Source organism: Aspergillus alliaceus, assembly GCF_009176365.1.
Source record: "Aspergillus alliaceus strain CBS 536.65 unplaced genomic scaffold BDW43scaffold_31, whole genome shotgun sequence".
Lineage (NCBI taxonomy): Eukaryota > Fungi > Ascomycota > Eurotiomycetes > Eurotiales > Aspergillaceae > Aspergillus > Aspergillus alliaceus.
Window position 1 is genome coordinate 149196 of NW_022474714.1, and position 13689 is coordinate 162884.

A 13689-nucleotide genomic window follows, 5' to 3' on the forward strand; every position below is an offset into this window, starting at 1 on the left:
TGAGCGTCCGCACTGTATTCCACGGCACTGACTCTAACATTCCCTTCATGTGATGTATAACAATATCGCCAAGCTGAAAGGCTTCGGGATCATTCGTGTACTCGCCCACTGTCGGCCCAATCTCGAGGATCGGCGATAGTTTAAAGAGGGAGATGCACACAGGGTTGTCAGTGATAAAATTTGTATCTTGGCTTTGCGGGTGTTTTGAGGTGTTGTGATCGCAGGGGAAGAAGGACAGAATGAAGCTGTATCAGCTACACGTACGTAGCTTACTAAGGATCGGATGTCATTCAATAGCTACTACTCGATTCTATTGACCACTATCTCAACCGCTTGCTTCCTTACTTGATTGCTATCACACTAACTAATGGGTGAAGCCTTCAGGGGCTGGGGTCAGTGATCAGCCATACGGACGTCCTACGCCGCCCTGCCACACCCGCCTGCCCTAACTTAGGTAACGTATTTCCTGGTCGAGTGGGCCACCTCATTAAAAATTTACGCATTTTATTGCCTCACTCAATTCAACCATCAACCACGCCTCCAAAAGCGCGTCAAAATTCAAGAAATTTAGCTGAGCAGGAGAGAAGTCTACTACTTGCTATTCCTGCTTAAAAAAGCAGGAGATTTGCAATATTCGCGAAGCGGCACTCTATAATATCTCTCGTATAACTCTCTAATAATAACTTAATGAGATCACTTTACGCACAGAAACACGTGCCAACAGCCATAAATTAGTCCAGAATGAAGAGGATTCGCTTATATAATAGATTCTATTGCTGGATTAACGTGGAGTATCTCCCTGACTATTCTATATACAAGAAATGGCCAATATTCTCCTTGCTGCGCGCGGTACTATATCTATTCAGACTATTAGAAAGAACTGGGTCTCTAGCTTTATTAAATGATATAATGAAATGAAAATCCACTATTCTCGATATTATGATTATTGACATGCGAAGTATAAAGACCCTAGAGTTATTAAGGAGTGGTTTGACCGTGTACAGATCACTAGAATATAACATGGGATTGCACAGGAAGATATCTATAATTTTAATGAAACTAGCTTTACCATGGGCCTAGTAGCTACTGCTCAAGTAGTTACTAGAGCTTATTACTATGGTAAATCGCTTCTCGTACTGCCAAGTAATCGGGAATAGGTTACTTCTATTGAATGTATTAATTCAACTGGATGGGTACGTCCTCTATGTATTATCTTTAAAGGAAAGATCTATATAGAGGGCTGGTATTAAAATAACAAGCTCATACCCGATATCAGGGTTGGAGTTAGTCCTAATGGATAGACCTGTGATAAGATAGGTCTTCACTGGCTTGAAAATCTCTTTATTCCTGTAACTACTGGTTGTATAACTGGGATATACCGTCTTCTAGTTCTTAACAGCCATGGCAGCCATCTTACACCTCAATTTGACCAAATCTGCAGTGAAAATAATATTATTTCAGTAGAAAATACCCAGAATAGCTTTACAAGCACTGGCCTAGTTCCATTTGGTCCGGATAGGGTACTTAGCGAGTTAGATGTCCGACTAAAGACCCCTACATCACCAGGCAGTTGGTTAACCAATTCAACGCCTAAAACGCCCTATACCACTAGGCAGCTAGAGAAGCAGGCATCGGCAGCAAGGGAACTGCTTAGAGAACATGCTTACAGTTCTTTACCTTTGCTAACGCGATTAGACAAGATTATTAAAGATCATGAACTGGCCTTAAATAGAGCAATTCTTGCGCATGAAGAAATATATAAACTACGCGCTTTTAATAAGAAGCAGCTTTAAAAATGAAAAGCTCTCTACTAGACAGCTAGCTACTGAAGAGAGTTTTAATATTCAGGAAGGTTTAGAGCAATTCCAGTATGAGAATAAGATTCATGAAGCGCAGAATACTATATCTATAGATCCAGTGATATCTGCAGTTGGGTCACGCGTACGAGCGCCCCGCGCTGCAGTGATCGTCATATTCTAGGACATAAGCGATTGCAATGTCCTAATCGGGTTCCTAATTAGTTTTTATATAGAAATGCAAATTGTTTTATTGATAAAGGCCCTAATACCTCGCCTGCAGGCAGGAATCGGTGGTGGTGGCCCATTCATTTTGGGTGGCCCACTCGCTTGTGAATACAACGTATTCGGTAATCGAGCCGCGCATGTAAGCTAGCCGCGCACCACTCATGTTTCAACATGCCCGAATTTCTTAGGTGATTCAAACATCAGTCATACCCCCAAAAATGCCGAAATCAGCAAAATCACGCATTGAGCAGGGAGGGAGGGCCCTACTGGCCATATCAGCCATAAAAATAAAATAAAAAATTAGCAGCCTTAGAAAGGCAGCTGAAGTTTTTAATATACCTCTTACTACACTATGTGACCTCAAAGGAGCCTCTTTTAGAAGTGATACTCGAGCAAATAGTCATAAATTGAGTACGAGTGAAGAGGAATCCCTTAAACAGTGGATTATATCACTAGATAAGCGTGGAGCACCTCGGCCTGCATATGTGCGAGTAATGGCTAATATCCTGCTTTCTAATCGAGATTCTACTTCTCCTATTACTGTAGGAGAAAAATGGGTATATAACTTTACCAGCCGAATGCCTGAGCTAAAAACATGCTTTGCACGTCGCTTTAACTATAAGCGTGCTAAAGCCGAGGAGCCTGAGACTTTAAATGCTTGGTTTAAGCAGGTGACTGAGGTTATTCAACACTATGGTATAGCCTCAAGTGATATCTATAATTTCGATGAAACGGGATTTGCAATGGGTCTAATAGCTACTGCTAATTTAGCCACTAGGTCTGATACAAAAGGCAAGCCATTTATGGTACAGCCAGGAAACCGGAATGGGTTACATCTATAGAATGTATCAGTTCTAATGGATGGGTTTTACCTGCTTATATCATCTTCAAAGGCAAGGTGTATATGGAGAACTGATTTGAGAATCGAGAAATTCCATCCGGTTTGAGGATTGAACTAAGTCCCAATGGCTGAACAAGCAATGAAATTGGCCTACGCTGGCTACAGAATCATTTTATACCTGCTACTACAGGCCGATCTATAGGACGATATCGTTTGCTTGTTCTAGATGGACATGATAGTCATCTGACACCTCAATTTGATCAAATCTGCTCGGAGAATGATATTATACCAATTTGCATGCCTGCGTACGCTTCCCATAAGCTTCAACCGCTTGATGTTGCTTGTTTCTCGTCTTTAAAAAGCGCATACGGGGCCCTGATTGATTCCCAAGTGCGCTGTGGAAATAATCATATCGATAAGGTCGATCTTTTGGAAGCCTATGCTATGGCCCATACCCAGGCCTTTACTAGCAGCAATATATATAGTACTTTCAGAGCTACTGGTCTAGTACCTCTAAATCCTGAGCGGGTTTTATCTACGTTGACGGGTAGTAGACCAAGCAGTCAAGGCAGTTCAGCGCCTAGAAGACCTCATAAAACCAAGCAGTTGAAAAAATCAGAATCCACACTGAAAACTCTGCTTAAAATCGGTCTAAAAGCCCTGATTCACCTATGAAACATACTCTAAATGTCACGGGCTGAACCACATTGTATTGTGCTGTGCTAAACAAAAGAATTCGTTGGATAAGAGAGAAGAACAAGCTAGAAACGTGTCAAGATATACATGTGTTTGTTACGTGACAGCGTAACTATGAGGGCCTCAGGCCTGAATGCATCCGCCGGCCTCAGCCCGCTACACTAAATTAGTTGATTGAAGGTGCTGAACGAGCTCTAAATGATGTGGCAATTTTAAAGAATCAAATTGAGTAATATCAGGCCACCCATGAAAAGAAGTGTTGTGATCTCAGGGGAAAGATGGGCAGAATGATGCTGTATCAGCTACACGTACGTAGCCTACTGAGGACCGGATGCCATTCCGATAGATCTCAATTCTATGGACGACTATATCAACTATCTTGACTGCTTCTTCTCTTCTAATGGGTAAAGCCTTCAGGGGCTGAAGAGTTGGTGATCCGGCCAAGCCGCTAAAGCGATCACGTGTCTCCTATAGATTCATATCAAGAAGCTTAAAAAGCGAAAGCGCTCTGCTAAGCAGATTACTTTAGAAGCAAGCATATCAGTACAGGAAGCCCGAATCCAATAGAGCGCAGAAATCATGCAGATGAAGCTATACAGGGAGATAGAGCCTTACCTACTGAATCAGGCCCTAAGCGTGCTCCATCTATGTGCTATGGCTGCAATACTCAAGGCCATAGTATCACGAGCTGCCCGAATCGATGGATCATTTATTTTTCTATAGGAAAACAAATTGATGGCATTTTGATCATTTTAATTTTAATTATGGTGGGTGATGCGCGGTTCGCTTTTCGAATATGTTAGTTTGGCCATTCAGGCCACCCAATCAGGCAAGGATCCATCGCTGCCCACAAGGCACTAGTGATCACGTGCCTCGTATATCAAGAGTAAATATAGTAGAAAATAAATGCGAAACAAGATGAAGGTGTGACAATGTCCTAAGCGAGTAGACCTTATTTATGTTTATAATTAAAGTATAATATCTTTAGTCTCTTTTATTTATAATAGCCCCTTATCTCTTGCACGGAGTGCAGCTCGAAGCTTCTTAGTGTCAGACATAGTGTGAGGTGACCCAGAAGGATTATCAACCCTACTCTTTGTGATGCCCTCAGGAACTTACGGGCTGATGGACCTCAGCAGCATTAGTCTGCCCACGGTTTAGAGAACCAGTACTAGTCACGTGAATGGCGACAGAGAGCGAGCGGGAATTGCTCCAGGATCACTCACTGAGTGAGCCAGAACAATATGGGAGCGACCGGAGCTGACGGTGCGTGCTCACTGAGCAAACAGTGAGTGGCCCAGAGCGCACGCGGAACACTCAAGTGCTGCCCTCACAAAAGCGGCGGCACCCGAATCGTAACAGGACCCAAGTCGCAGCAAACATTTCACTTATACACTAGTAACTAAAAGCAGAGATATGGGTAGTTATAATAACACAGCAACTTGTATATAAAGTTAGATAACCAAAGTATACTCTATCTACTTTTGACGGACCTTTGTACGACAGCCATCGTCTCATCACAGCATAGCCGTCACATCTCCAGGATATTGGACTTTCCTGATCATATCTCGAGAACACTCGGCAACGGTGCAAATGCCGGCTAAGCTCATAGTCTGCCACAAATCCGCCAGCAAACCTCTCATTACGGACTTTGCTCCCTCTTTTCCATCAATAGCGAGTCCGTATATCACGGGCCTCCCTACAAAGACTGCCTTAGCCCCCAAACATAAGGCTTTGGCAATATCTGCACCAGTCCGTATCCCAGAGTCGAATAGGACCGTCATCTTGTCACCGACGGCTTCCACAATTTCGGGAAGCACATCCAATGAGCCAATGGCACCATCCACCTGTCGACCTGTAACGCGTCAATACTTGATAGACACGACGTTGTCAAAAGGCAATGTACATACCTCCATGGTTTGAAACAACTATACCATCGCATCCCGCTTTGAGAGCGAGCTTTGCATCCTCTGCGTGTTGAATACCTTTGAGAACGATCGGACCATCCCAATTCTTCCGTAGGAAAGCGATATGCTCCCATGTATGCGGATGACCAGGGAACACGTCAGAGACCCACGCCCGAGAAGCTCCGATGATGTCTTCCTCTATCTTAGAGCCGGATTCTTTCTCAAACTTTGCGCGAAACACAGGGTCGGAAAAGCCGATTTGGTTTCCAACCCCCTTAATGAACGGGACATAAGCATTGTCCAGGTCTGCCGGTCGCCAGGCAAGGGACCAAGTGTCTAAAGTTACTACGAGAACAGAAAATCCATTTTCTTTCGCGCGCTTCAGCAATGAGAGCGTGACATTGTCATCCTGCGGCCAGTACAGTTGAAACCATCGCTTCCCGTCTCCGTTCGCCGTAGCCACTTCTTCAATGGAACTCGTACTGGCTGTGCTGAGAGTATATGGGACTCCGACATCTGCACATGACTCGGCTAGACCTGTTTCCTTGTCCTCGTGGAATAGCCTTTGAACACCGACAGGTGCCATCAGGACAGGATTGGGATACTTCTGGCCAAAGAGTTCTACGGAAAGATCTTGGTTATCCACCTATAATAAATATCACAACTACCATTAGCCGCTGAGCGGAAATGAAGAAGTTAGCGCTTCACAAACCTGCCGCAGCATCCTCGGGACTCTATATACAGTATGTTAGCCACCATACGTTTGATTTCAACAATCGCAAGCTTACAGCTTCCATTGGCGAAACGCCAGTCGATTACTGTTCATGGTGGCCTTTTCACCGGCTCCTCCAGCAACATAATTGAAAGACCGATCACCTAATGCTTTGCGCGCCTGCTCCTCGAGAAGACGAGGATCTGTAGTGACATTCGGTCGAATGCCTTCGATAGCCCCGCGGCCATAGATGAAGGATTGGTAATCTCCATATCTTTCTGACATATTTAACGAGCTCTGACTAACGTCAAAATTACTGTTGTAGGTAGTCAAGTAAATCGCTCGAGGCCCACCCTTTAGACGTGATTATATTTAGGAATAGTATGTAGATCAAGAGAGGGGGTTGGCCACGTGAGCTCTACGAACCTCGGAAACCGGCAAAGAGTCAGTAACGTTACATACATGATACTTGTTGTCTTTTTCTTTTTTTTAAAAGAATTCCTTGATATCTCATATTTTTAAAGCCAAAATAATAATTAATAAATAAATAAAACTTATTAAGAGTCAAAATGAGAAAGAAAAGCCTAGGTTAAGAACGGAAGAATATGTTTGGTTTGCACTCTTGGCCCTTTATCTGGCACTAAATAACTTCTTGTAGCGAACCAACTCTATTGTCAAGAAACATGGTGATATCACCTTGACACTTACGTATTTTGAGTAAGAGTCATTATGTGATAGAGCTTCTGCAATTAGGACAACTCCTTACAGAAGTGCAGAGTGGTAGATAACCTGATAAGGTATTAAGCATGCCACATCCGGACGTGCAATGGTATTGAAAGCGGACTTTGCTTAGCGGGACAGCGGCAAGTAAAATAGATCCAAATAAAAAAAAATCCATGCTGCTTGGCCACCGGCCTTAAAATTTCTTAGTTAGACAATCTACTATCAAGGGTTAGCACTATGGACCATACCGTCATTTGTTCACATAAATTGATACAATACATATTGCACCATCAATTGGGAGAGGCAAAGAAAAAGAACTAATAATAATAGCCGGCGGTCGGAGCGTAAAACTTTAAACCATTTCAATGATTTTATCCCACACCGGGACCAATTAAATGGATAAGTGGGGAGTTGGGAAAAAAAACATTGGTCCACTAGTCTAAAATGAGCTAATTTGCCATTATCAATCAAATAAGATGATTCATTCTTCTGCGATCTTTTGTTCCTGAATGATCTTCTTCCCTCCTGGTCGATTGCCTCACTTCGATCTTCAGGGATCTAAGGTTAACCGCAGATCTGGGATCTTGGCAGTTCGCCCTCAGTATCGCACTCAGGGTCCCATCATTCTGAGCGCGGGGTTCCCTACTCTCAGATAGTTTAATATTGCCTGACGACTCCAGTCTCTTCAGTATTTGATCTCTGCGTCATGCAAGGTCACTCAGTGTGATTGTGGTTCATACACTGCGTCAGTGACTTCTCACTTTCTAAAAAGAAGGCACTTCCTACCCCATTGAAACCACTCCGGCCAAATACATAGAGACTGAAGTAAACGTGGGACAATTTAGGACTCGCCATGGAGTACCGAAGTGAGCCGAAACCGGACATTGAATCACCCCCGCGGGGCAGCAACACGATGACACCCCAAGACAACGATACTGGCTCCTCTTTCCTTGAAGAGGAGAGGGAAAAGCATTTGATCTGGAAAATTGATGTCCATATTTTACCAATCGTTGTGCTTCTCTACCTTTTCAGCTTCCTAGATAGAGGTTGGTGTCCAGTTTTATTCTCACACTAATACTCTTTGCGCCCATTGCATGATCTCATTCGAACATTCGCCTGCTGACATGTCTTACTTATAGTGAACATCGGTAACGCTCGCTTGTATGGCCTGGAAGAAGACTTGGGCCTGGTTGGCAACCAGTACCAAGTCGCTGTGTCTATCTTATTCGTAACTTACTGTGTATGACTGGCCCTTGGCACCTGCGGGCATCACAAGATTTCTAACCGTTCAATTTAGCTTTTTGAAGTGCCATCCAATCTGGTCCTCAAGAAACTTAGACCGTCGCGCTACATCGCATCGATTTCAATTATATGGGGTATCATTGCAACCCTAACAGGAATCACCCAGAATTATGGGGGATTGATCGCCTGCCGTCTTCTTCTAGGTTAGTGGCAACTCCAGTTCTGTAGCATTACCAAATACTCATGAGCTTAGGTGTCGTGGAAGCCGGGCTGTTCCCCGGGCTTATAACATACCTCACCTTATTCTACAGCAAGCGCGAACTAGCTCTCCGCACAGGATATCTTTTCAGTAGCGCAGCAGCAGCTGGCGCTTTCGGAGGGCTACTAGCGTATGCGATTGGGTTTATGGACGGCATCAGCGGACTTCGAGGTTGGAGGTGGATCTTGATCCTGGAGGGTATCCCAACGGTACTCATTGGCGTAGTGACTTGGTTTGTCCTTGCGGATGAGCCGGACACAGCTTACTACCTAAATGAAGAGGAGAAGGCACTCGTAGTCCGTCGTCGAATGCGCTACGTGGGCCAAACGGCATCTGCGCAAAAGTTCCATTGGGCCGACGTCAAGGAAGGCGCGCTCGACTGGAGAATCTGGGCATTTTCTCTCGCGCAATTCGGCATCGATACCATGCTCTACGGCTACAGCACTTTCCTTCCCACCATCATCAAGGGAATGGGCTCTTGGACAACACCCGAGGTGCAAGCACTTACCATTCCCTGCTACGCGCTTGGCGCTTTAGCCTATCTGATAGTCGCTTGGGTCAGCGACCGAACCCAACGCCGTGGGCTATTCATTTGCATCTTCGCTATAATTTCGGTCGTTGGTTATGGAATACTCATCTCCGATACATCTTCGGGGGTGCATTATTTTGGCGCGTTGCTCATCGCCCTGGGCTTGTATGTGGCCGTAGGATTGCCACTCGCGTGGCTCCCTACTACGCTTCCTCGCTATGGAAAGCGTACCTTCGCCACAGGTTTACAGCTCACGTTTGGCAATATCAGCGGTGTCATGTCGCCGTTCTTGTACAAAAACAATGAAGCTCCTCGGTATGTTCGGGGAAATGCCGTGACTTTAGGCCTTGTGGCATTTGCGGGAATCATATATGGACTCATGTGGTACTACTACCGCCAGAAGAACATTCGCAGGGTCCAAGGTCTCGAGGATGAGAAAGTGGCTGGGATGACTAATGAAGAGATTGAGGAATTGGGAGACAAAAGCCCTCGGTTTATTTATAGCATTTGAGTGTATAGTATTCAAGATCTCTGGTGAGTTAAAATAGACGAGAAACAGAGTTTCCCACTCACCATTCTACTTTTTGCTGGCCGATTGTTTTCTCTACTTCAATTACCTTGTGGACTTTGCCATGCCTAGCAAAGCGGGGATTCTTAGGAAATACTGTCTTTATTCGCCTGAGAAACAGACCAGATTAGCAGAATAATAAAGCGCCAATTAATCTACTAAATCTGCATGACTTACTTGATTTGTTAATTCTACTAATTCCATAGAACTATGCCACTTTATTCAATCTTTTTAATTAAGATAATACCAGTAAGCTTAGTACAGTATTTATATAGAGCTCAGGGTCCAGTTCAATCTGCCAGTGACCAGTCCATTAACGATACTACGTCTATCATGCCGACTCTTACGCAACCCCTGTATCGGACTGCCAGTTCGCCAGTTCGCCAGTTTTATCAGTCCAGTATTCTTCTCGACTCAATCAACAAGCTAGAAGAGAAAGTGCTACCATGGTACTCGCAAGACCGCGTTTTCCCTGTGAAAATCGGTGATGTCTTTCGTTCAAGGTGTCAGGTGATTGGAAAAGTAGGCTACGGAGCGTATTCCACAGTGTGGCTTTGTAGAGACCTACGGTAAGTCTCAGTGCCTTACCAAAACTACAGAGAGTAGTGAGATCTAAATGGCATTAGGCAGCACATCTATGTCTCATTGAAAAGGTAAGAGAAATACAGGTCTACAATCACCTCAGGGAGCCCCAAATCAAGCCATGCAGGTGCCATTCTCGTCCGCACAGCGCTGGATGGCTTTCAAATCAAGTCTGCCCATGGCTCCTCCTCCTATCAGTGCCTTATACATCCTCCTTTGGCTACGAGCCTGTTCGAGCTTCAGAATCAGGCCAAAGCGAAAGTTCTTCCTGATGTCTTGCTTAAGCCGACTCTAATCCATATTCTTCTTCTTTCCTTTGATTTCTTACATACGGAGGCCCACGTTATTCACACTGGTATGGTACTCCTAATGCTTTTCTAACTCGTATTCTAATCCATAGTAGACATACAAGAAAAGAACATCATGCTCGATGTTGAGGGCGAGCTAATCCTCGTCGATTTCGAGGAAGTTGAGAAATCCAATCTAAAGTCCATGGAAAATTGTGGGAGATCGGGTGGTCTACTCTTCTCGAAAGCTCGGGATCCCAAGGTGGATTGCCGTCCTATTTTATCTGACTTTGGTGAGGCTCGCTTTGGGTCGAGTTCGGGTACAAAATCTGAGGATGTACAGCATCGATCTATCAGGCACCGGAAGTGCTATTACAGATGACCTGGGATCCAAAAAAAATTCGATATCTGGAATCTGGGAGTCCTGGTATGTACGCTATATGTGTCGGATCAAAACATACCACTTCTGATAATGATCACTTCTACAGGCCTTGGGATCTGTTCGAACAAGGACATCTAATTTATGCCCGGGATTCGAATAAGAATGATTCAGATGGTCATCATCTTGCGGAAATGATTGCGCTTCTTGGGCTACCACCGAATGAGATGCTTCGGAATAGCGAGTATGCGAACGAACTCTTTGATAGTGATGGTAAAGTCTTTGATCTGTTCTTGATTCTCTTTTCTGTGCTGTGTTTATGCTGCTAATTCATGAATATCAGGTAATTGGAGAGGTTTCACTGAGATTCCCTCCATGCCTTTGGAGAAACTAAAGGTCTGCAAGGCGCAGAGCAAGAGCGCTTTCTTTGCTTTATGCGCAAAATGCTTCGATAGCGACCAGGAGAGCGAGCCTCGGCGAAGGGGTTGCTATCAAATCCTTAGTTAAGGTCACCATAGTTTGGAATGGCTCATGGATCACCAGCTTTTGGAAAGTCGCTACTCTATCTTTTAGCCTTGGAAATGTTGAATATATTGAGGTGCGAGGTTAGACATTTAGCCGACGTTGGTTTTTGGTCGAGTGGCAGAGGCAAAGAGTTTCCTCAAAACGCCAGACAAAAGCTTTACACGTCTTGCAGTTAAACATATATACTAGATATTCATTACTTGGCTTATGGAAACGGCAATTATAAAACACTCTAAGAAGAATAATCTGTAAAACACAAGCTAGAGGTCGGTCATTAGTGAATAGCGTGAAAATTAATCTGGGACTTTTCATATATCAGAAATGGACATGCATTCAAAGTCACACCCTACTACTATAGCGGGTTGTTGATTATCTCGGCAACAGGAAGCCCCAGTTGGTCCCTGCATCCCACTAACCATTGCTGCGACCACTTTATCTCAACTTTATCACAATTCGACCCACAACATAAAGACACGGCATTTAACATGTCTAGTCTATTGTCCCCGTGGACATTGATCATCTCCCTTCTAACTGCAATTGTCAGCGTTTCCTATTATACCCGCAGCCCATCCGCTTCCGAGGTTGGATCACCTCATTGTGCAAGCTGGAATACCTGGTACAACCCATTTGAATATCCGTCAAATAGGAGCCGAACGGTATGGCAAGGCAATGACTGGAATCTACTCTATCATTTAGGTGGCAATGGACCATGGGTAGAGAAGATCGACGGGCCTGGTGCTCGGGGTGTCGACCCTCCAAACGGGTGTGCCATAGAGCAAGTGCATATGGTACGGTTATACCCTAATATCTCAGGATATCTTTGACCCATTTCAGCTATGTTGCAATTATATACGAGAAACCTTGCTAAATGACTGATAGATGTCTCGTCATGGGGAGAGATATCCAACCAAGTCCGCTGGAAGTCGTACGTTTCTACCCCTATCAAGAAGGATTGACATGAAAAGCTGTCCCTAATAACCATGTCAAAGGACATCTCGCACTTTTGAGTCGTATAAAAGAGGCAAATATAGTCCTAAATGGGTCACTATCGTTTCTGAACGACTGGTCATACTTTACCGATGAACCGCAGGAAGATTTTGATCAACTGGTCAGAACTGGTCCATATGCTGGCACGCTCCAGGCATTCACAACAGGTGTCCGATTTTCGACTCGGTACGGGCATCTACTACAACGCCATAGAATGACAAGACTTTGGGCAAGCGACTGTGACCGTGTCATCGAATCAGCCCAGCACTTTGCGTCAGGGTTGTTCGGTCTAAATTGGGAAAAGAATGGGAAAGCTGCACTGGAGATCATTCCTGAAACGTTCGATCGACGAGCCAACACTCTCACTCCGGGTGATACGTGCTTAAAATATATCGAAGACCCTGCGAAAGGCCATGATAACGGTGCCAACATGCTTGCTCTGTTCCAGGGCGCGTACATCCCAACTGTTGCCAATCGACTGATCAACGATGAGCAAAATTCGGCGCTTGGATACCTCACTAACCTAGAAGTCTACGCTATGCAAGAAATGTGCGGGTTCGAGACGCTTGCTCGGGGGTCGAGTCCTTGGTGCGATGTATTTACTCGTGAAGATTGGGAGAATTTCGAATATGCTCGTGACTTGATACATTACTACCGTGCCGGTCCGGGTAATCCCTATGCTGGTGTAATGGGTTGGCTCTGGCTTAATGCTACGACTGCTCTTCTACGATCTGGGCCGCAAGCTGGCACGATGTTCTTCAGTTTGTGTGTGACATCGTGATTCGAGGGTATAGAAGGAGAATACTGACTTCTTAATGTAGTGTCCATGATGGTGATATAGCACCCTTCATCACAGCATTAGATATCTTGAAAGATACGAAATACGATCCATCCCTGCCTACTACGCATAGAGTGGCTGACCGCGTCTGGCGTACTTCATCCGTAATGCCAATGGGCGGACGGATCGTGCTAGAGCGGTTGGCTTGCCCGGCCTCGTCGGTGGAGGAACCTAAGGGTAGGGAAGCCTTCCTTCGGATAAACATGAATGACAAGATTGTGCCATTGCCATATTGTCAGTCTGGGCCTGGGCTGTCCTGCCCGTTGGAGGAGTTTGTCGGCCATGTAGATCGACGGAGATCGGAAGTAGGGGAGTTTGGGGACGTGTGCGGATTGAAAGGCGATGTTGGGTACATTAATTTCTTACGACATGAGTAGAGCATTCTATATTGGACATATTTAGAGGAAGAAAGCTGTTGTGCTTGGATGTTCGACCTGAGGCCGAACCATTTCCCTTTTCGGCTACAATAAAGCTCTCTATTCACTTTACACCAGGAGCACTTAGGCTACTTTTGCATACGGCATGCCAGAAAAGAAGAAGTATAATAAGAGGAAAAAGTAAAAAAAAAAAAAAAAAAATTTGCGATATTG

General features: G+C 44.7%; 5 protein-coding genes across 5 annotated transcripts; 3 read left to right on the forward strand and 2 right to left on the reverse strand.

Annotated features, from left to right (window-relative positions):
* Positions 1 to 4986: 4986 nt before the first annotated feature.
* On the reverse strand, positions 4987 to 6490 carry BDW43DRAFT_281081 (lactate 2-monooxygenase). Its single transcript, XM_032042456.1, has 4 exons — positions 6257 to 6490; positions 6181 to 6202; positions 5472 to 6114; positions 4987 to 5416 (listed from the first exon to the last, which is right to left on the reverse strand). The coding sequence occupies exons 1-4, from the start codon at positions 6463 to 6465 to the stop codon at positions 5079 to 5081; spliced, it is 1212 nt and encodes a 403-aa protein (XP_031898760.1). The 5' UTR covers positions 6466 to 6490; the 3' UTR covers positions 4987 to 5078.
* A 239-nt stretch (positions 6491 to 6729) lies between these two features.
* Positions 6730 to 7094, reverse strand: BDW43DRAFT_281082 (uncharacterized protein). Its single transcript, XM_032042457.1, has 2 exons — positions 6970 to 7094; positions 6730 to 6920 (listed from the first exon to the last, which is right to left on the reverse strand). The coding sequence occupies exons 1-2, from the start codon at positions 7076 to 7078 to the stop codon at positions 6811 to 6813; spliced, it is 219 nt and encodes a 72-aa protein (XP_031898761.1). The 5' UTR covers positions 7079 to 7094; the 3' UTR covers positions 6730 to 6810.
* A 291-nt stretch (positions 7095 to 7385) lies between these two features.
* BDW43DRAFT_281084 (putative MFS transporter) lies at positions 7386 to 9664 on the forward strand. The gene is made up of 4 exons (XM_032042458.1): positions 7386 to 7949; positions 8043 to 8143; positions 8201 to 8348; positions 8399 to 9664. Exons 1-4 carry the CDS (start codon positions 7757 to 7759, stop codon positions 9442 to 9444), a joined length of 1488 nt encoding a protein of 495 aa, XP_031898762.1. The 5' UTR covers positions 7386 to 7756; the 3' UTR covers positions 9445 to 9664.
* Positions 9665 to 9834: 170 nt separating this feature from the next.
* On the forward strand, positions 9835 to 11256 carry BDW43DRAFT_312548 (uncharacterized protein; the record flags this gene model as incomplete). Its single annotated transcript, XM_032047387.1, has 6 exons — positions 9835 to 10070; positions 10170 to 10438; positions 10487 to 10663; positions 10728 to 10797; positions 10859 to 11022; positions 11093 to 11256. The coding sequence occupies 6 exons, from the start codon at positions 9835 to 9837 to the stop codon at positions 11254 to 11256; spliced, it is 1080 nt and encodes a 359-aa protein (XP_031898763.1).
* Positions 11257 to 11759: 503 nt separating this feature from the next.
* On the forward strand, positions 11760 to 13476 carry BDW43DRAFT_312549 (histidine phosphatase family protein; the record flags this gene model as incomplete). Its single annotated transcript, XM_032047388.1, has 4 exons — positions 11760 to 12062; positions 12154 to 12199; positions 12264 to 13026; positions 13083 to 13476. The coding sequence occupies 4 exons, from the start codon at positions 11760 to 11762 to the stop codon at positions 13474 to 13476; spliced, it is 1506 nt and encodes a 501-aa protein (XP_031898764.1).
* Between the last annotated feature and the right edge of the window lie 213 nt (positions 13477 to 13689).

Excerpts from the sequence above, each read along its gene's own strand:
- BDW43DRAFT_281081 (XM_032042456.1), bottom strand. The coding sequence starts at position 6,465 with ATGTCAGAAAGATATGGAGATTACCAATCCTTCATCTATGGCCGCGGG. Across the intron at positions 6,115-6,180 it reads TCCCGAGGATGCTGCGGCAG|GTGGATAACCAAGATCTTTC; the intron begins GTTTGTGAAGCG and ends TATTTATTATAG. Across the intron at positions 5,417-5,471 it reads AGTTGTTTCAAACCATGGAG|GTCGACAGGTGGATGGTGCC; the intron begins GTATGTACATTG and ends GACGCGTTACAG.
- BDW43DRAFT_281082 (XM_032042457.1), bottom strand. The coding sequence starts at position 7,078 with ATGGATTTTTTTTTATTTGGATCTATTTTACTTGCCGCTGTCCCGCTA. Across the intron at positions 6,921-6,969 it reads CATGCTTAATACCTTATCAG|CTCTATCACATAATGACTCT; the intron begins GTTATCTACCAC and ends TAATTGCAGAAG.
- BDW43DRAFT_281084 (XM_032042458.1), top strand. The coding sequence starts at position 7,757 with ATGGAGTACCGAAGTGAGCCGAAACCGGACATTGAATCACCCCCGCGG. Across the intron at positions 7,950-8,042 it reads TTTCAGCTTCCTAGATAGAG|TGAACATCGGTAACGCTCGC; the intron begins GTTGGTGTCCAG and ends TCTTACTTATAG. Across the intron at positions 8,144-8,200 it reads TCTTATTCGTAACTTACTGT|CTTTTTGAAGTGCCATCCAA; the intron begins GTATGACTGGCC and ends CGTTCAATTTAG.